This window comes from Clinocottus analis, unplaced genomic scaffold, assembly GCF_023055335.1.
Source record: "Clinocottus analis isolate CAN_PGR_092001 unplaced genomic scaffold, fCliAna1.0.p SCAF_18, whole genome shotgun sequence".
In the NCBI taxonomy this organism is placed as follows: domain Eukaryota; kingdom Metazoa; phylum Chordata; class Actinopteri; order Perciformes; family Cottidae; genus Clinocottus; species Clinocottus analis.
This window is the reverse complement of record NW_027175909.1, coordinates 7,793,773-7,815,762: the sequence shown is the minus strand read 5'-3', so window position 1 is coordinate 7,815,762 and position 21,990 is coordinate 7,793,773. Positions and strand designations below refer to the sequence as shown.

General features: G+C 40.6%; 3 protein-coding genes across 3 annotated transcripts in view; 1 reads left to right on the top strand and 2 right to left on the bottom strand.

The window, feature by feature from the left end:
• Nucleotides 1-11,163, top strand: part of tpk1 (thiamin pyrophosphokinase 1) — a 57,504-nt gene extending 46,341 nt beyond the window's left edge. The window contains 1 exon segment of the mRNA XM_068582254.1: nucleotides 9,745-11,163. Coding sequence (XP_068438355.1) covers nucleotides 9,745-9,890 — 146 coding nt within the window. The 3' untranslated portion in view covers nucleotides 9,891-11,163.
• sec61g (SEC61 translocon subunit gamma) lies at nucleotides 10,607-12,514 on the bottom strand. Its single transcript, XM_068582253.1, has 4 exons — nucleotides 12,414-12,514; nucleotides 11,930-12,032; nucleotides 11,658-11,760; nucleotides 10,607-10,758 (listed from the first exon to the last, which is right to left on the bottom strand). The coding sequence occupies exons 2-4, from the start codon at nucleotides 12,021-12,023 to the stop codon at nucleotides 10,749-10,751; spliced, it is 207 nt and encodes a 68-aa protein (XP_068438354.1). The 5' UTR covers nucleotides 12,024-12,032; nucleotides 12,414-12,514; the 3' UTR covers nucleotides 10,607-10,748.
• A 1,776-nt stretch (nucleotides 12,515-14,290) lies between these two features.
• On the bottom strand, nucleotides 14,291-21,735 carry zgc:112332 (uncharacterized protein LOC553712 homolog). Its single transcript, XM_068581514.1, has 7 exons — nucleotides 21,515-21,735; nucleotides 20,840-20,955; nucleotides 18,680-18,835; nucleotides 18,297-18,401; nucleotides 16,089-16,298; nucleotides 15,158-15,350; nucleotides 14,291-14,968 (listed from the first exon to the last, which is right to left on the bottom strand). Exons 1-7 carry the CDS (start codon nucleotides 21,523-21,525, stop codon nucleotides 14,869-14,871), a joined length of 891 nt encoding a protein of 296 aa, XP_068437615.1. The 5' UTR covers nucleotides 21,526-21,735; the 3' UTR covers nucleotides 14,291-14,868.
• Between the last annotated feature and the right edge of the window lie 255 nt (nucleotides 21,736-21,990).

Below are 21,990 nucleotides of genomic sequence, written 5' to 3'. Positions count from 1 at the left end.
GGCTAAAAACAAATGTCACGTCTCAGTTTGCCTCCTCCTTCAATGACAGACAGAATATCAGACAAGCACCCAGTGCCGCCATAACAGGGACACAAAATGTGTTCCTGTGTCCACTGAAAATCAATTAAAACAACAGAACACATGTTGTCCAATCAACCATAAAAACCTGGAGGGCATTATGAAACATCTGCTTCTCCTGCCTTGATATTTTGCTCCTGCCTTTGATGTTTTATATTTTTTTATGATAGTTTAGGGATAACCGGTGTATGATATCTTAATTTTGATTGTGGCCTAAACTTGGAGCTCGTCCACTGCTGATGACATTATACCTGATACCAAACCTGGGCACTTTGAAATAAATACAAAAAAACTCAATCTGAATTCTCCCACACAACACTCCATTTGTTTTGTAATACATTGTAGAGCACAGTCAAAGTCATGACAGCCACAGTGTAAATGACCAACACATGCCTCAGGCTTAATGTTTTGTCTTAAAACACTCATTTCCCAATATACCTGTCATTGGCTGCCATCTGTTATGTTCCTTAAGAAGTCAATGTGGGTCAACAGATGAAATTCCTCCAAGTGCGCTTTTCGAGGGCTCTTAAATCACCACTTAACTTTATTCTGCCAAGTAAATTCAATGGATGATGAAGGTCAGCGAGACCATAGGAGTCCATCTGTGACTGCCAGAACCACTATCCTGTGTGTGTGTGTGTGTGTGTGTGTGTGTGTGTGTGTGTGTGTGTGTGTGTGTGTGTGTGTGTGTGTGTGTGTGTGTGTGTGTGTGAGATGTTCTGGCGCGTGGGGAAAACCTCGTTAGTCATATTTTTGTGACTCAGCCTTCTCCCAAACGACAGCTTAATATTAAAAAGCCTTCATCCTGCAGCAACACAGTCAGAGTTATGGCCTCTGGCTCGGCGTTTGTGATTGTGTGCGTCAGAAGCTGCTTCGTCATGGTGTTTTCGGCTTACCGTGGATCATAATGACCAACAAATTTGAATAGCTGTCGTCCACAAACCAACTCTGCGTAGCAGGTGTGTGTGTGTGTGTGATTGTATCTATTCTTTTATATGCCAGCGTTTTGTATTAGCGTGTGTGCAGATGTGCGTGTGCACTTGTTTCATTGTGCTCTTGGTTATTATTTTATTGCTTCTTAGTTTCTTTGTGCGCGTGCGTGTGTGTTTTATCCATGTGACAAACGGCAAGAGAGACTTCTGTGGACCATGAACAATGGCTGTCAGCCTACTGATGACAGAAAGGCTGATGAAGCGTTCCTCTCTCAGGTTTCCATTCAGTTTAATATGCAAATAAGCTGCTCATACTCCACAACACTGGTTACAAGCCTGTTTCTTATAACTTTAGTATCATCAGGCTCATACATCCACGCTCTAATGAGCACCAAACACCTGAAACACACACACACACACAAAAGCACAAACGGAAACATTCACACATGTGCTTTACAGTTGTGCAATAAATCAATATAATATTGATATTGTTACATTAAATGCGGTTGGGTTGAAGCTGTTTTAAAAATATCAAGATATATCTTACAAAATCTTACATTTAGTCTTTTCCAGGTTTTTTAAGTTTTAATCATTAAGACTTTGGTTCTGATTGATTATTGTATTGTTTTTAACAGATACAGAGTTCTGTTCCAAATAGCATGTCTATTAAATACACTGGGGGCCGTAAACATGCCTAGAAGGGCAAATAGGTGACATTTTGGCATAAAATGAATATGTCAGAGCGGGATTTTCAAGTATGACAATGGCATTTCTCACGGGAATGCCAAATCACATAAAGGCTCCAGAAGATCAAGTGCGTCTTTGTTTCTATAGGCTGAGAGGATTCATCCCGTCACGTTGTTTTCATACAAAATACAGTCAATGACACGGTAACACTGGACTCTTGATCAATCGCAGACTTCTGAATTACACAATGTCTATGCGCCTTGTGTTGTTAAACCAGCAGCAGGCACTTGTGTCTACACAGGATGCGTTCAGGCACAGTATTGAGTGTGGGTCCTCTGTGTTTCGGCAGCACTCAGAGAGTTGCATATTGAGCATCTGCTTTGGGTTGCGTTTAATCGTCAATCATGCAAAATATAATGTTTTAAAGACTTGAAAGTTGAGATTGAAAAGGTTTGAGGTGAATATTGTTTGAAATGCTACGATATTTAAGTTTGTCCATATCACAGCTAATCATTTTCAGAGGAAATATACTATATCATGATCTAAAATGTCTGACTCTATGATATAAATTTGTATCACTCCTGATACAGTCTGACACATGCATGTGGAAACACACAAACGTGCATGTGCACATTTCCATTCATGCACTAATGTACCACATGCATCGCCTGTCCTTCTCCAGCCCTTCCTGAAAGCTACACTTAATGCATAACTCAAGCTCCTCTCACACACATGCTGTTCCAAACGTGCTTAAAATGTCATCGGGATGGTGAAAGACCTTCACATGACCCACCAGATGAGATTTCTAAACTCATTCTCCCAAGATATTTCCAAGCACTCGCACCTGTAAACACGCACACAAACTAGTGCGACATTAGACACATAGACGCGTGCACGAGTCCAACACAAACAGGTGCCGGGTTTGATAGAATACAAACACGTGAACACAGATGGATTTCGGCAGCGGAGTCTCATAGAGAGCCCAAGCAATTGAGAAATCTTAATTAAAAGTAAACTTTGGGCAAGATTACAAAGCTTGCCCTCACTGATGATGAGGACATGCTGTTTATGAAACGTAAGCCTTCACAAACACATTGGCATGCAAATGAAATTGATTTTTAATAAGGACTTCTCGGCATGCTCCATATTTTTTTGTTGTACTCTGCACATGAAGACCCCCTGAGAGGATGCATGTGTACCGACAATTAAGGCGAGTCACACGCCGCCCTTTACTCGTTGTCTAAACAGGTTTGGTCACGTGCCGTCATGCTTGGTCACCTTTTTTTAAGGAAAAATAAGCGAGGCATTTGGATCGTTGTGAAACAGGAAGCAAAACGAGATTATCATATGAATTTAGAAAAGTGTCCATCTAAGAACATGTTGACAGGACCTTTTTTAAAGTTTCAAAGTGTTGCAGCACGAGCCGGCAGCAGCGTGTCAGCATTCAAGGGGCATTCTAAATATCGGAAAGGAGTGTTTTCAAAGGTAAAGCATTGTACTTTATCTTGCAGTCAAACAGATAATATGTCTGAAAAAAGCTGGTTCAGTGAGGTCTTACCCAGCGTCCCTGCCAGAGGCAGACATCTCCACTGTAAGATCTCTCCTTTTCCGTCTGTTTCTCCAGAAGCAGACACCCTGACCTTCTCCAATTCTTTTCATATCTCCTTTCTCTTTTCTCTTTCAGACGGTGTTTTTCCGTCCGCACCCTCGCCTAGTGTTCTTCTATAATTTTTTTCAGGGATTTAGGCTAAAGGAATGAATCTGTTCTTCCTTTTATCTCTCTGTCTTGCTCTTTCTTTCATATCACTTTCTACACATGTTCACTCTCTCTCTCTTCCTCTGCTACACTGTTCTGCATAATGACGACGCCACTGTCTGCCCTTTTACCCCCCTCTTTCTCCTCCTAACTCTCTCTCCCCTCTCATTTCCTCCCTCGCTCCTTCGCCCCCTGCTCACCAAGGTCCTAGCGAGGGGAAATGAAAAGTGTATATATTCTGTAGCGGTGTTGTGTGGCAGCGGGAGGGAAAACTGCTGCTTTATGGTTTTATTTATGGATCTGTAGATTTCTGCCGCTGTGCACATCACACGCGGGGGCAGATATAGGGGGGGGGATGGAGAGCCGCCTGATGCGAAGCGCTGCTCGTACCCCCAGTGGAGCTGCAGCCTGGCAGGGAGGCAGAGGAGGAGTGAACGCAGTCACATATTGGACTGAACATGCCTATTGTATAGACAAGTAAACGGTACAGGCATGTATTCCTGACAGGATATTAATTTGCACAAACACATCAACTTGTCTACTTAACCCCTCCATCAAGAAAAAAAAAACATATCCACGTTATTAACCCCTGACCATCGACATGTATAATTTGCTCAGCTGTCTGTTTGCTCTGGTGCCGCTCAGCTGACTGATGCCACATTCCCGGCAGAGACGAGTTTTCTTATCTGAAGGTCAACTGAAGCCAGAACAGCGTCTGTCACCTCACTCTTAGACAAACCCGTCATAAACATTTAATGGAAGTGGCTATCATTGCACAGCAGATGGTGCTAACACTGCTAGTGCAAGCCTTGGCTCACGTCAGGGCCAATAAATAGCCTCGCATATGAGGAGACTGTCAGGTGGAGCAAATGAAGGACACCGTATTGAAATTACATGCTGATATGATATGAACCGTGCATGATTTCTAGAATAGAATAGCCAGCTTTTTCAGATCAGTGATATTCAAAATCTAATTTTATTGTTGTGGTTTATTACCACAACTGAAGTGATAATAATACATTTGATATAATGTATAATACTATAATAACATAATGGTTGATTTTTGTTTTCAATTTTAAAGGATTTAAATCAACTGAACATCCAACTTTTTTCTAGTGTTCCATTAAAGTTCGATATAACCTGGATGAATATTGTGCATTAACTCGCGTCTTGTCCTCATCCATCTACAAACTACAGACAACTGTTTGTTCATAATTCATTCACTTCATGTCTTTTTCTAAAAACATTATACTCTCCGAGATTGTTGAGGTGAAACAGGCCTTAGATCAAACGTTGCCTCACTTTTATCTCATTGCTCTTGTTCTACCTTGAACAAATATAGATTACGTACAGTCTATTCATTGCAATGATGGACGGTGTCTTTCCGAAGGTGGCAAGAGAAGGGAAGGATCTGTGCAAAAGAAAACACAGTCATACATTCACCTCATTTTAGTAATTGGACAGCTCAGCATTGAACAAACATGATTTATAGGAAATGATTTTCTCTCTCAAACTGTGTAGCGTAATGAAATTGGATAGCACACCGGTCTAAAGGAGTGGAGGATCTGACTTAATGCGTTCAATTTGCCTCTCGATGACAAGTCGCGTTAAAAGGGGACACGTGTTTGATGCTAAACACATTCGGATGTAATGGGGAGAGAAAATTGTCTCCTCAGTGTAAGTTGGAGTAACAGAGATCACAGTGGCTCACTCAGTGTTATTTCAAAGGTCTGATGTGTCACATTACCCCGTCGATGAACAATTTCATCCTCCATTACAAGTGATAAGTAAAATTAGCATTCGAAAATATATGATTGGCAGCTTTTACTCGTCTCTATATGGATCTGCATCTTCGTGGCATAAAACGGTTACAGCGATGGCCTTCCAGCTCGCACCGATAGCAGCTAAATGAGCCAAAAGAAAAATCCATTCTCACAGGTGCAACTTGTCCAGTAGGCAAAGTGAAGACGTCAGCATTGCAAAATAAATAAATAGAGTTTCATGAATAATAGTCAGCATTAATCAATACACTAACTCAAACAGAAGCTTTAGAAGGAGACCAGTTCACCAACACATCCCGGATAATTGAACTCTAATGTTTCGCTGTTTTAAAAATGCGTCAAGCGGCACCTTTTTAACATGACTTTTGAGAACCTGTTAGTAATAAAAAAAAAAAAACATTAAGCGGCAGATAATAGAGCAGCGAGGGTCGTCCCTCCATTGCAAAAATGCCCAACACCCATAATGCCTCTCTCTACCTGTCCACTGCAGTCTGAGTGTCTGTGAGTCTCTCCTCTGCCGCCCTCTCTCCTGGGTAATTTGTTGTGTAAATACGGTCTACTTACAGCTGACGGGCCCTTTCGGCTGTGGCGCTGGAAATGCAATTACAGGCAGCAAACATCTCCATTGTTATCACTGGAGGGTGCGACGCTCATTTCGGTCCCCTTTGCAACAGGGGCCGTTATTGATCGGTATCAGCTTTGAGGAGGGGATTACTAATGAAGCCATCTGAAAGCTTTTTGTCCGGTAAAGAGTTTGTGTGTGTGTGTGCGTGTCTGTGTGTGGGTGCGTGTGCATGTGCATTTTTAAAAGGATGTGTGTATGAGAGACAGCCAGAGGGGATGATGTAGGTGCCACAGTGCCATTCTATTGGCCATGAATCCAAACGCTTCCTTATCGTAGTGCTCTGCTGCCTCCGATGGTAGTCTGGGTATTTACACCAGCCATCCCTTTTTACGCTTGAAAACATCCTCATTTTTGTATTTTTTGTTTTCTCCTTTCTGATTGTAATATAATCGCAGTGTGCTGTGGGGAAAACCTTCTGGTACTGTGATAGCCATCGAGCCTGGTAGGCCTATTTATGGTATACTGATGCTAGTTGTTGCTACATTTGAGTTTGGTTTTTCAATTCTAGTTTTACCTTACTATGATTATTATTTAACATTGACTTACTGAAGAGTTATTGTGAGCCAATTCCAAACCATACACAATGACCTCGAACCTCCATATAGTATCTTTGACATTTAATGTTCATGGCTAAATAAGCTAAGTTATTATTATGTGTTGTTGTGGTGGTGGTTGTTGTTTTATATGATAGTGGCCCGGCAGCATAAACAATCTACCCACCTACTGTTATCCCCTTTTAATTGAAGTATTGCTAAATACTAATTGGTGCACAGATGTCCGCCCTCTTTCAACTGAGCCCAGCACACTTCAAACCAGAAGACCACAGAAAAAAAACACAAAGGGAGTAATCTGTTTAGGAAAACAACCAAAACAGTTCCAACTTGAGCAGAAATCACATGTTTGTGCAGAACCGCAATGCTCATAATAAGAAGTTGATTGCGAAATGGGTTTTTGGTGACTTTTAAAATTGTTATTTGTCAGGGGAAGCTACACAGAGATCCATAAAGTAAACACGTGCCGCGCCACGCATAACAAAAAATACTACAATATCCGCCTCAGCTATACTGTGTTTTTCAGCTATTTGGCAACCTTTGTGTCTGAGCTGGTCTGATGCTGGTGAAAACAAATTCCCCTGCAGAGTGAGAACTTCAGACTGGCACTTTAACACAGTCGGAAATTATTCTCTTACACACTGTGGCTCTGTGTTCACTCAATTATTAAGTACCCTAACTTCACATACAGCTTATTTTATTCTTCGTTCTGAGTCAAGCCGGTCTAATACCATGCTTGTGTAGCAGTCTTTGAAGCAGAATTACTGTTTTTGTCCCTGTTTGATGTGCGTGCAGGCGCCTGTGGACAAATGATTCGCTTCATTCTCCCCAGTCTTTGTTCCTTTGTGTTCATTTTTGCCTTTTCATGAAGTGATTGCACCGAAACTATTTTTGCATATTCATAAAATTCTTTATTGGTCCTTCTTTTGTTTCTTCTAAAAGATGTTGAAACAATGCAATCATTGGGTATTGGTTTGGGTTAATAGGGTGCAATATACTGTACAGTATGATGTTTGAGGCGTAACGTTTTTTTGAGGTTGTATGCTTAATTAGTTTTGTTATTCTACACAAAAGAATTAAATTGTATTCGTAAAAGCTTCACAGTAAGACCCAGAGTTGAAATATACAATGCCCACAAAAAAAGTTATGCCACAGTTGCATTGGCAACTAATGTTGTTCGACTTGCAGATTCATGATTTACACTTTTACTGCAGAAATGCCTTTGAGATCTGAGTGAAAGTTTATGAAAGTTAGCTCTACTACTGGAAACCAGACTCGTGTTATAAGTACTGTAAGTATGTAGCTCTGCTCTGCCTTCACCTGAGTAAAGCAACACCTTTATGTTGTGGTGAAATCCAATTAAATCTGCATTGTTATTATTGCTGTTGTTGTTATATGACGTGACTTTGCTGAATAATGTGTGATATAGTATCACCTCGTCAGTTTTAACTGCACAGCAACAACAGTCAGATTCAATAAATCCACAGATATGACAATGCATGCGTGCTCTGTCACCTCTGATATTGTTTGAATGTTAATGAAGTCACAAATTGGTGACATTTTAAGGTAATTTGTCCATCCACACATTATTCATACGTGCAGATGGCAATGTTTGCCCCTTAAGTTAAAAGAAAATGGAGTTATTAATGGCGCTCAGATGATTGACAGGGAGAACCCCCCCCCCCCCCAGCTGTGTTTTGTGCTACTCACTTTGCTCATAGAGCACTGAAACTAAGCATGTAAACCAGATACATTAGGTAAAGATTACCAAAAAAAAGTAAGGTCAATCAATGCTTTTAGAAGTTAAAGTTGAGAGAGCTGAGCAAAACCGTGAGAGACCAGAAATAAAAAAAAGTCACAGTGATATCTTGGTTTCTGATCGTCCTGAGACAGGTGATAACTTTAAAAAGAAAAAAAAAAACAGCATGACTTGAAGCTAAAAGCCAGAATGAAACCTGTTCTGTCTTTTCCGTGAAGCGTTACAAACAAAACACCATCACAATAAAAGCAGAATCTTCTGACCTGTAGGGTAGGAATATTTCACTGTTTAATTTGCTGCAGATTGTAAGAACACAGTGACAGATTACACTGAATGAATAATAGAGTGCCTCAGGTATGAATCTCCTGAGGTTAGTTTGCCCTTTTCACATTAGCCACGATCCAACAGCTCCACTCTCAGGGTGTTTGTCCGCTCAGCTTATTCAGAGCCAATGTGGCGTGAACAAATGTAACCTTTAATGGGAAAAGTGACACGCAAATTTCTATTCCTGCCATTTGGGCCTGTTGAAGCACGGCTTAATGGTTTCGTTACTATCCTTAAGGAGTCATTATTTTGCAAGAATAAATTCCTCGCAACATAAATGTCACGTACACTACTTGTGAGTTAGAGCTATTCATTTGTTAAGTTGTGAGGAGAGTTTTCTTCACCAGTTTAAAAGCACGGTCAGGATGAAAGATAATGACTCGTTCATCCAGGTGAACTCTTCAGTGATTGTCGTCCACTGGTGGAACGTGATCCCTCACTGCAGATGCGACTGAGCTTCCTGGTGAGACCACTGGATGTCAGCGTCGGCTCAGTGTCCGTTCAGGAAAATCCCTTTCAAGTTCACCTTTTAGAACATTCACGCTGTTTGCAGCTTTATATCAAGTAAAACACCACTTGGCACTAATGGAGCACGAATACAATTTAACTACGAAATTAAAGCTCATCTCATCAACTACTTTTGCGGTTCAACCTTTGAAGTATTGGGTCTTGACAGTGAGATTCTCTAGTGGAAGATCTGGTAAATTACTTATCTGTGCTCATGTAGTTGCACAATGTCCCACATATAAGTCGAGTTCACTTCACTCTGCTGGCGTGGGATGCCAAACAAAAAGCCTGATTTGACTCAGTGTTCACCTTTCCTGTTAGAGGCAGCTGAAGGATTTTCTGTCCGGGGATTTGTTGGCACTTCAGTAACCATAAAGTATGCTCAGTGGCCTCAGAATGAAGCAGTTGTGAATGTGTGCGGCTTTGGCTGTTAACCTTTTGGCCTCGGGCCGCTTCGCTCGGCCCAAATGTCGTTGATCAGACATAAAGCGAAGTCATGTGGAACACCTCGCCTTGGTGCTCCAGACAAGGCCTTAATCTATAGCTGCATTATTGATGGTCAAATAACAGGAAATACAGACAGCGGTGTGCATGATTACAAGATAACTAGTCACACAGAAAAAATAATGATCTACTTTCCCCCATTGAATAATTTAATTATTTAAAGTAGCCATGAAGTGCAGTATCACTCAGTAGAACCTCAATACTTCTGCATTTAATCATGTGTCCTCCTCCTCTGTCCAGATAACCAGGTCCTGCAGTTTGGGAAGCTGGTCAGCACCTCCAACGCCTATGAACCCGTTGCGCCTGGAAACCCCAAAAAGTCTGTAACCGTGACAACAGACCAGCCCCTGCTCTGGAGCATGGGCATCAGTGAGGACGGGCAATGACACAGAAGACACCCCCCTTCTTCTCGGGTTACATTTAACGACCAAGAACCTGCAACTACTTTGCTACAGCCGAGCTACGGCAAACGCACACGTTTTGACCAGCATGAGGTTAAAGGAGGAAGCTGAACGCACACTTGCATGAAGCCATGAAGCTCAGCGAATCATTTCTATTATTCTCCTGTAATAAAATGATCAAGTTTTGGGCAGCTCGGTTGGAATACAGGAAATTCAAAACTGACCAAAACACAGTAGGATTTTTAGTTTTTACAACACAGTGGCCATCTTTGGACAATGATATTTACTGTAATATTTTAACAGGTTCAGATAAGTTTCCTCACTGATTGACTCATTAAACCATATATATCCAAGCCTTAATCCATCCTAACATCTGGTTCTCTTTAAAACACATGTTGATATTACGGAACTTTTAAGAAGGACTGAGATGACAGTACAATGTCTCCACATTGCAATCCCTAAACTTTAAAGTACATCTTCCTTGAAATGTTTGCAGGTATCTGCTTTGTGCCCCAGCCTACACAATGTGCCTTTTGACGTCAGGACGCCTGCCAAGTACGAGGAAATATTGTTCACCCAGATTCAAATTATTTGTGCCTTTTGATGACAGTTGTAAAATATTTCTGAAATCCAGAAAAGTGTTCTAAACGGTTGTATACATGTTATAGTGATAGAAAAGCTATTTGGACAGACAAGACCAATTTAGTCTGTGTGTTTCCATTTGTTTTATTTACACATCGAAATATAAATGTTGTGCCCAAAATGTAAAAATCCCCATAACACTTTGCACCACTGTCTCCTGCACCCGGGTATTGAAGTTTGTGTTTTCTTCTTGACCAGAACTTAGCCGCCACTAGAAAACAGAAAAACAAAAGGCAGAGTTAAGGATGGAGAAAACAAAACAGGACATGAACATTACTGTAATATTCCAGTTGCGTGACCAAGCAAACGGATTGATCACTACTGAAGAAAACTAGACCCCAAAGCAATTATTGTGCATGCGTCAGTTACCACTATTTAGCATTGTACCACAACTTTCTTCCAAGAGCAGACAATCCAACTCCTACACTCTAGTGAACTATATAGTCTGACTGTTAAGATAACGGATTAAATTAAGAGTTTTTTTATGTTCAATCCTACTGCGTCCAAAAATAAAATCATATATGCTACCAGTGTGACTGCTTGACTGCTGTAGAGACTAAGACCTGCTTTAGTTTAGTCTGTATAGTATAGTTGTATAACAATATCCAAAATTAAAGGCCCGATGAATAATGCCATTTTGGAATCATGCGTACATCATTATACAAAATGTAGGTATTCAAATGGATCTCAATGATGTGTGCCTGTTCCAGCTCTAGTAAATGAGTGGTGTTTAAATAATTTAAGGATTCATTTTTCAGATTAGTATCCGACTACAAATACTTCAGATCTTGATTTTTTTTTGTAAAATCCTAATTAAACATGCAATACCGTACCATGTATACTCAATTTGACATATTTAAGACAGCTTTGCAGTGAGTAGATCGAGACAATGCAGCATTTGATCGTGAAAAGTGAGTGTAATAAAAAACAGCCCCTCTCTCTGTAAAGACACCCGATCTCATTGAGACACTGAGATAAGATGTCTGGAGAGTGAGTCCCTGGCCAGACCTGCGGCATACACAACCTCTCTCTTAACCACTCAACTGTAAAACATAACCAAATGTACGATACAATCACCATGCAGGTAATTGGGGTTATACTGCTACTTACACAATGATGTTGTTGATGGGGATGTGAATGAGCTTGACGAAGAAACCAATGAAACCCATGATGGCAAACCCAATTGCTGTGGCCATGGCTATCTTCTGGAATTCTTAAAGAGGAAAAAAAAAAATCAATGTCAAACTACAACAAATCAAATGACCTCATTAAGAAAAGAAAAACAACTCATATTGTGCCTTGTATCCCTCAATCTTGTATCAGAGCCGATTGGTCTCTTAGTGTAAACGTGGACGCTGCTGCCAACAACAATATAAACCTACCTTTTCTGTCGGGTTTAGTGCATCTCTTCACGAGCCTTATGGAGTCTTTGACGAATTGCCGGCTGGGCTCAACGAACTGCATCACCTGGTCCATGGTGTTAGGCTGCAGACGGAATAAAGACACATCCACATAAAAGATTGCACTGATTTGACTGCTGACGTTGACTTAAGCAGCCTGAGCCTGTCACGATTCCCATCACACTAAAATCGTTAACATACACTATGTTCTCTCTCCCGTTGTCAAATATTCACCAGTACGTTTTAAGATAAGTGCCCTTCTCACTGAAAACCGTCATTTAAAGTTATGTGTGTTCGTTAGCTCATCTTTGCTAGCTAACGTTATCGTGAGAAAAGGCTATCAGGTCGACGTAACGTTCGGTTAGCTGAGAAATCTAATCAATATCAAAAATAGTCAAAAATATCAAAACAATAAGTGGATTAGTTTTATGTAAAACACAATAATACAGAATCGCCTTTATCTTACCTGATTCTGAGGTCGTATGGGACGACAAGACAGTCAGAAGAATGAGGGACACGTAGCGTTTGGGCTGCTCGGCAGTAAAGAAGAGCTGACGTATCCTTCACGCGCGCATGCGCACTGGTAGTTAGCCTTCTTACTTGAGCTCGAGTTATTTTCCACACTGCCACCTACAGGCTAGGAGGGTTTATAATCAGAATAATTTATTGGCCAAGTTTGCTTCAACAAGGAATTTGACTCTGTAAGAGATGCATAACAATACATATAGATATATAATAAAACGATAAAATACAAATATAAAAACAATTAACATTGTACAATAATAGATATATATGGTAAACATCAAAAAGATAATAGTACTTTAAAACAAGTATAAATTATGAAATAAAAGGGCAAGTGTCTTTTAATAAGAAAAAGGAAATACATTCAATAGTGTTTGAAATTGTCCTGTCAGAGTCAGTTAGTGGTGGTCTCTTCGTTGATGAATCCAACTGCGGCTGGGAAGAAACTGTTTCTGTGGCGCGTGGTCTTGGTCCTGATGGACCGCAGCCACCTGCCAGAGGGAAGGGACTTTAACAGTTTGTGTGCAGGGTGAGAGCAGTCAGCTTCAATCTTACCTGTCCACTTCAGGGCCCTGGAGGTGAACAAATCATGGAGGGAAGGTGATTGCAACCAATCCGCCTCTCAGCAGAGCGAATGATACGTTGCAGTCTGCCCTTGTGCTTGGCAGTGGCTGCAGAGGATGGAGTCAATTATGTTGTAGAAGTGAACCATCGTGGTCTTCAGCAGGTTGAACTTCTTCAACTGCCTCCGGAAGAAAATCATCCAAAGCAAAGGCACTCGCTTTCTTACAGCCTTGGTCAACAGCTGTGAGATACGTCTTGCGAACAAACTTGACAGTAACTCCATATACTGTAGTCAGGTGTGTCGTAATATTTAACTATTTCAGTTTTCTTAAAAGCAAAACATGTTTTTATTAACAGTATTTCTGGACACAGGGCAGCTGACTGATGGGATATTGTTGTTTGGTGATTGTGATTATATATCTAAACCTTTTCAGGCTACACACATTGCTTTGAGGGAGCATTGGTCCTTGACTCCTTGGTACTACTCCTCTTGTTCCTGCCACATTCCTTTTGTCCTCAATACTCCATCATGTGATTTGGATTAAGACACCCTTTCTGAATAGAATTCTGGCATTTAATCCTGAGCTTTGTTTCTTAATCTACTAATTCTACAGCCCCTCTCTTACAGTAATACTATATTATTGAAAAGTACATCTACGAAAGTGCTGCAGTCCACTACATTATATGCACATGTCCATTATCAGGGCCTCAATCCAGTGGCGTAAGAGGCAGCAGGATTTCAACATTACCTTTTTACATGTGTCAGTTTGATGAATTGACCATGGTGTGAGTCACATTGAAATTCCTTCATCTGTTTGGGTGGCATGACTCAGACTTTTAGACCCTTAATTCTCTCATTGTTAATACACTCAATTTACCCAATCTTCCTTGCCTCTCAAAGGTTGAATTTATCCCAGAGTTACTGCACCTAAAAAGATCAACATAATAGCTAACTCAACACACAGAACTTAAGTGATCAGTAATGAACCGTAACTTTATGTAAAAGTCACAAAACAAGCAGGACTTTGCAATATGTTTCCCAGTCCAGTTTAATTTTTACATACAAAATATATCGTCAGATTAACAGAATGGCAGATGATACAAGGCTGTTGGAAAAGAGCATACATTAAGGCCAATGATTCATCATGTTTCACCAATCAATAAATCTATAATATATATATATATATATATATATATATATATATATATATATATATATATATATATATATATATATATATATATAAAATTCCCACTTTATATCTGTCATTTGTCAAGGGTTTAACTATCAACCAACATGCAGAATGTGTGCACCGATGTACAGTATTTCTTTTAAATGTTACTTTAAAAAAGAGAAGGAAATTTTGTAGGGAAATTAGAGCTAAATTGTTTTCATCAGTGCCTAAAACAATCATGCCACCACAGTGCAACTCAAAGTGTACGGCATGTAAAGACTAAATTTCATCCAAAGTAGGACCATGCTGGCTAACACCTTTTGACAACTCTACAAGCTAACAGGACAAAGCAGCAACTGCACTCAAGATACAAAACTGTCTCAACAAAGAATGCCCACATGGGTCAGTGAAAGTATAGTAAAAAGACAGTTTTGTCATGCAACCTTGTTTGATAAATACAATTTGACAAAAAATGAAATTTTGATATTCATACAAAATAAAAAAGCTCCGACTTTTGGACTGTTTCAGGTTATAAAAATAACCTGTTTCACATCCGCAACTGTAACATTAATGCCTCTATAAAAGTGTCTAAAAGTGTTCTTTAACAGGTGAGCTAGCAAACAATGTATTTTCACCGCACAGCTAATTTAACACTGCTCACTACCAGGTGATGCCAAGCAAGGTACAGCTGATCTCCCACAGCTTTTGATCCAAGTCTTCATCAGAAGCCGCCCTTGAGCACCTTGCAGGAGCGCAGTCACTGTCCAAAACAGAGAATGACCATTACACACTGAGTTTGTTTCTCATACAATAATACAACATGTTAACCCTCAGCGACAAACAGAAGACATGTTTGTTAGTCAGCAGCTAGTAGTACTGTGCAACATTAAGTCTGAACTCTGAAAGCTCTTTATAACCAATTGTAGGTTTGTTGAAGTACTGAGTCTACCTGAAGTAACCTCCACTCTGACTGTCCAGGCCTGGCTCCACAGCACAGTAGATGGTGGTCTGTGCTCCCTCCAGTGTTGTCTTGGTGAAAATCCGGAAGATCTTCACTGCCACCTGGATACATTGGTGCTGGTGTCTCCACAGGTCAGACTGCACCACCCCCGGGTGCAGAGAGAACACGCTCACCCCTGTGCCTGCAACACGTACACAGTCACCTAAACCCATAATGCCATGCTTACACATGCAAACAATTATGTCAACGTTTTTGTCATTTGCACACATGATTTTGCATACAATTTCTTTGGGAAATATGCTTCGTTCTACTTTTTGAAATGTGTTCTATCATTTGAATGTCTTATTTTTGGTTTGTCTTTTAGTTAATATCCTAATGAACTTAGTTTTGACAGCTCCAGATCATGGGAATCCACCACTAGGCTGTTGGGCTGTCATATGAAAGTAATTCATTTCAGTTCTCTGCCATTAAGCAAAAGGAAGAACAATGAATTGAGACAGTATAATGGCTCATGTTCAACGCAATTCAAATTATATGTCATTGCTGCACTTCCTCAGGATGAGAAAAGACAAGTATTGTGCAAGTGATGGTAAGTTCCAACTTGTTTACGTTAGTCTGTTCTTATGTAAAGCTAAATACAATGATACTTTCTGATTCACCTTTCTCAGCAATAACTGTGACGGCTAGTCCCCTCTCCGACCACTATAAAATAAATTCTCCCATCAGAAGTTGTCCATCAAGCTTCCATGCAAAAAAACATCACGAGTCTTTTTAAGTCTCTCAACAAGACTGTACACATGCTCATATGTTAGCATAATTGTGTATAAGTATATATCATGACTCCAACTGTCAAATCAAATTTCAAACCAAATTTCTTCTAGCCCATGTGATGTGTGCTTATATGCTTGCCCCACCTCACCTTGTAACCGTTTGGCAAGAGAGCGCGCGAAGAGGACATTTGCCAGTTTGCTCTGCCCGTAGGCCTTCATGGTATCGTAGCTCCTCTCACTGTTGATGTCATCGAGTCGAATTCCAGTCCAAGTGTGGGCCACTGATGCCACGACGACAATACGGGCAGGAGCAGAGCGCTTGATGAGGTCCAGCAGCAGGTAAGTCAACAAGAAATGACCTGCAAAGAGTCATGACACGCACACTATTGTCCTTTGCTATATCCAAACAAGCTACACTACACTCTGATGGATTTTTCTTGTCACACTGCGAGACAAAATCACAAACATTTGGAAACTCATAAAACACTTTCATCACCCCGTTTTTTTTAAATTAAGAAAGGCTTTAAAGAGAAAGTTGGAGCTGCTCTAGAGGTAATATAACTATACCACCACTGACTGTGCTAACCAGATGCTATCTGGACTCCTCGTACCGTTTCATTTCCACAGTGCTGTTGCTATCATGACACGAAGAGCCCGGGTGTGTTTCTTTCTCTCCAGGGTGGTCTTTGTCCCTCCTTGTAAGACTCTCTTTCCTGCAGCCATGAGCTCACTCACTCTCTATTCCAGTTTATGGGTGGACATCATGGTTTTATTGCTGAAACTTTTCCATGTGATGCTACAGTCACACATGGTTCTTTTTGCATAGTCAACATACAGCAGCTCATACTATGTTGTTGGCAATAATCCCATTAGCTAATCTGATGTAAATAATGTGTAGAGTGATGCTCGTCATGTGCAATAAGTGTAAACACTTCATCTCTTTGCTTACTAGTTAACATTTAGCCTACATGTGTTATTCATGCAGCCTCATCGTTAGCTGTATGAATGGAAATCAACATGTGTTTTTTAAGTCAGAAGTTCAGAAAACTTCAGGAAAGATGTATGTGGTCAACAACTTACTGTATCATGAGCACGAATCTCGGGAAGGAAACAGGGGACACGCCCTTTAAATATTTAGAACATATGAATTCGTTTGAAACATGAGAGTAGCAGAGGACTTCTATTTTTGGAAAACCGCTATAATTAAAAGCGTAGTATCGTATTAAAAAAGGTCATAGTATGCCATCAAAGAATCATAGTTCAGTGTGTCATAATAAAGTATTTGTATGATATGTCATTGAATGTCATACCATAGTCATTATGGCTCTTGACTATATTCTTATCAACAAAAGCTGGACCATTGAATTAATTCATTATTGACGTGAATAGGAGCCATATGCACATTAAAGAGGTTGATTACCCAAACAAAAGACACAAGGAGCATGAGAGAGTAAATCATACCTACATGTGTTAAACATTAGAGATAACAGTAATTGCAAATAGTTGATCTCCATGACACTAAATATCTGAAAGCAATACAGAATGCCTGAGAGCATTACTGCATTATATTCTCATATCTTTGATCGTCACTAGTCGCCTGACTTTTGTTTTCATCATAAATTGATGCATATTTCACCAGAATGGAAGTGTTTGACTCTAAAAGGTCCGCCTCACAAATGTTGAAATAAAAAAAAATGCTCTTGTACTGTATACGTACTAAAACTGGGAAAAAATTGCCAAAACAGATTTCCGTTTAGGGTACAAATACACAATGCTACTGCCCTAAGAACGTTTGCTTTCCTTACTATTGTTCTCTTTTTTCCTGTTTTTTTGCTGTTGACCTAACCAGTGTTTATTGACATCTCAAGGATGTTGAATGTGGATGCATGCGTGTGTGTGTGTGTGTGTGTGTGTGTGTGTGTGTGTGTGTGTGTGTGTGTGTGTGTGTCTGCATATGTGTTGGCATATGCGTGTGGGTGACCATGTTCGAGCACAGACTATTCTTCTCTCTGTCAGCCTGTGACAAAAATATCAGCGAGGCAAGGATAATTTGGAAGGAAGCCATGATTCAATACAAGGAAAACACTGACAGCTTGAGGAAAACAGCAACTTTGATTGATATTCCTGGCTGACACCTCGGTTGTGTTCAGGGACATTGCTAATTCAACCCAATATGGGTTAAAATAGTTGGAACCTTCTTTAAAAAAAAAAAGCCCTCCTATCATTAAATCACTCAAAGATTTGACTGCCAACTTGTTTACAATTACCAAGACGTCGCTTGCTCTTTTATCACGCTGATATACACCAGCGCCATCGAAACCACTTCCCTGAATTTGATGCCTTCCACTATGACTTACCCAAATGATTGACACCCAACTGCATTTCAAACCCATCAACAGTCTTGGAGTAGGGACACATCATGACGCCTGCATTGTTGATCAGGATATTCACTTGTTTCTCCTCTGAATAGATCCGACCACAAACACAAAAGGGGAGAGTTAGTCATAGTTTCCCATGAGTACCATATGTTCAATATGTTTTGGTAAGTGGAGTGCAAGTGGAGTGCATTTAGCAATTTTACAGTTCGACTCTCGCTAACCCACGTGCATCAATGGCTCTTAAGCTGCTATGCTAAGAACAATCAGGAGTTATTCAAGGTCTTTCTTTTGCACACAGACATGTGGACAGGAAGAGCGACAAATTGTGCCTTTTGTGAATATATCAGTGGTCAGTTTCCTACCTTTATTGATGAGTTCAGCAAACGTTCTAATGGACTTAGTGTCAGAGAGATCCAGTTTCCTGATAACTATATTCTCATTTCCTGTGTCTTCCAAAATGTCCGTTCGGGCCTCCTCTGCCCTCTCCAGGTCTCTGCATGCCATGATGATGCGGGCGCCTGAAAAACAAGGGCCAAAGGTCACTTATTTAACTTAAAAGGATAATGTTCACCCCATTCCACACAACTGTAGCTCCGCAGAAGAAATCCCTGTCATTTTTACAGCACACTGTGTTATACAAGTGCCTTAATATAAACGTGACCAGCTATATTAAGGCAAATATTTAACACACACACCTGGCTGAAATGCTAGAAAGTTTCCAATCTACAAACTACAAAAGCATTGCTAATTTGCATGCACACAAAGATAACTACGTCAATCGAGGGAGTCTGTACTTTGAGATTACCCTCGAAGGTTCTCTAACCTCTCATTCAGCCTCTCATTTAGCCAGGTGCACTCACATGAACACAAGACCCTCTCAACTGTGTCATTCTCATTCGCCTCTGACGCAAATGACGTGGCATTCCCCTTAATGAGCAGAGAAAGGGAGCTTTGAGGATACACACACACACATACTGTTACCCACAAACATGCATGCGTGCCCACACAAAGTAACAAATAGAAATACAACTCCCCCACCACACAATCACAGACAATCACACACAAAATAGCTGCTGTGCCCACCAATTATGGAAGAGGAGAGCCATTAATCAGTTGGAGCGTAGCGTCTGTATCCCATCGCAGTGTCTTTGTTCCCCCTTGTTCCCATGTCGGAGAACCCAATTGTTCCCTCGTTTCCCTGGTAGCCAAGTTCACTCAATTAAATTATATAGTGAACAAATGTGAGAATGGAAAGTTATGCTGAGTCAAGTTAAAGATCACGCAGCAGATGATACACAGGGTTATTGAGGCTTAATAATGATAATTGTATGTAATAAGGAATGAGTTAAACCTGATGATATTCTATATATTCAGATTCAATAGTATGTGCATTGACTTTGTCTACGTGATGAATGAGTAAACATACATAATGGATGAGAAAGGTTGGGATGTGGTCTGGTTGCCCTGATACAGTACCCCAAGGACCAACCTTCTGTTATGAATCCTTGCAAATCTAATCATGCTGTCATCCTGTCATTGTATAATCTAATTTACTGAAAAGTGATCCAGTAATTTGACAGGGAAATATCCATAAGCAAGAACCGCAGTGTTATTATTTTCCTCTGGCACTCATGATTCTTTTTGTCTAATCTTTCGTTTGTCACTTTAGTTGTTTATCTTCACTTCATTTCACTTTAAAAATATATTAACATGCACTAATGGACAAAAATAAGATTATTGGTTAGAAATAAAACAGCCAGATGAATTTCTACGCATGCACAGCGGCTGTTTAAACCAAAAAAAAGGGGGATGCCATGCAGAGCCTTCCAAGAGCAAACAAATGTAAGAAACTAAATCATGTATGCAGAACCACTTTTTAATTACTCATTCTGCTGCGTATGTGTGTGTGTGTGTGTGTGTGTGTGTGTGTGTGTGTGTGTGTGTGTGTGCACACTGCTGGGTGCACACTCCAATCTCTCTTTGTTGCCTGTCTGGCTCCGGAGGGGAGCAGACCCTCACAATGCTCCCTCTGTCCCCTTAATGCATCGTCTGTCTTCCATCACAGCTATTTCTCATTCATTTGGATTGGTGAAGTGTTAAGCAAGATGTTTAATTTGGAGACCTCTTTTCCATCTGCTCCTCGTTTCGGTCTTGGAATATGCAAGTAGTTAGGGTATCCTGAGGTCACAAAATCACTTGAGACAGCCTTATAGTGCCACCAACACAAACAGCACTAGCACTTTGGATATTCACACAAGTATAGGATTAAACCTGATTCGATGGTGGAGGTCGGAGGACCAAGGGCACCAGTCAAAGATCACGCTGTACAGCTTTAACAACCCAAAGCATTAGCGGTGCTTAATTTCAGGGGCAAGAGTGGAATGTGGAAATCACAGTTTGGTAGTCAGTAAAAATGGAAGATAACATCCAAAGAAGCAGGTACACATTAATGTGAGCGAGCCAGAAATAGACTGAGGCAGATGGGGAGAGACAGTAAGATGGGGAGAGATAGTATAGGCTACCTCTTCTTGCCAGGTCCCTGGCCGTTTCTTTTCCAATACCGGTGTTGGCTCCGGTGATGACGACTGTTTTCCCATCTAACCTCTCCTCAGATGACCAGCGGTAACAGCACACACTCCTGAGCAACACACAGAAATCACAGAAACCTTCATAATACATACTATTTCCCACCCCTCTGCTTGTCACACAGGCATTCAGAAACTTGATCCTTTGTGGAATTTTCCATAAAAGTGAAGTGAAGAGAAGTGAAGTGACTATGTTCACAGGAAAATCAGTCATGCGAAACATAATCCATGAATTGAGGATCAAAAGCACATGTATGTTTTTCTAAATCCTGTATAGGCCATATGTATTTACATCCCCTGCTTATAATTAACATATGAAAACACTAGCTGACTCCCATAAGAATAAAATAGAGACGTTGAGTTTAAACTCACTAACAGTTTCACAGGAGCAAAACACAACCAGACTGCTCCCTTCAACAGTTTTCTCATTTACTAATGACTAATGAAGACTAAAAACGTACAGGCAAAAGACATATGGTCTGGATAAAAGCATACTACACATTTAACAGATGTTTAATCATAAAAAAACCAGCTGGCACGGTGTAATCTAATGACCTTAACGTGCCTGCTATTAACAAAGCCACCAAGCAGACATGCGTTTCTTTTTCCTACCTGCAGTGCATTCTGCAACAGATTCCCACCTCAGGACCAGTGAGTCACTTCAGCAAGAAATGAATTTACCTCCCGATTCCAGTCCTCCCATCGTGTCATCTTTCCCCACCCCGCCGCGTTTCTTCGCGACAATAACACGGCTGTGCCAATCAGGAGCGAGCTGACGCGTAATTGACGAGCAAGTAGTGGGCTGTGGAAACAGCCGGCCGCTGACAGAGGGACTCGGGTTACGGACTGCGCTGTCACGAGAGAGTGGGAGGAAATATATTCTGTCAAAAAGATTTGAGTCGTGGTTTTTTTCTTCTTCTTTTTTCTTCTTCCTGTACGTGACACCAGTAAGCTTCGAGAAAGTGCAAAATCAAAAACAGCCCTCACCCTAAAACGAGCCACGCATGATCGTGTTGGATGTTTAGGAACTCACTCAGAAGAGTTTCCCGAAGCGACAGTGAAGCTTGAGGATGAGCTTCAGCTGCATA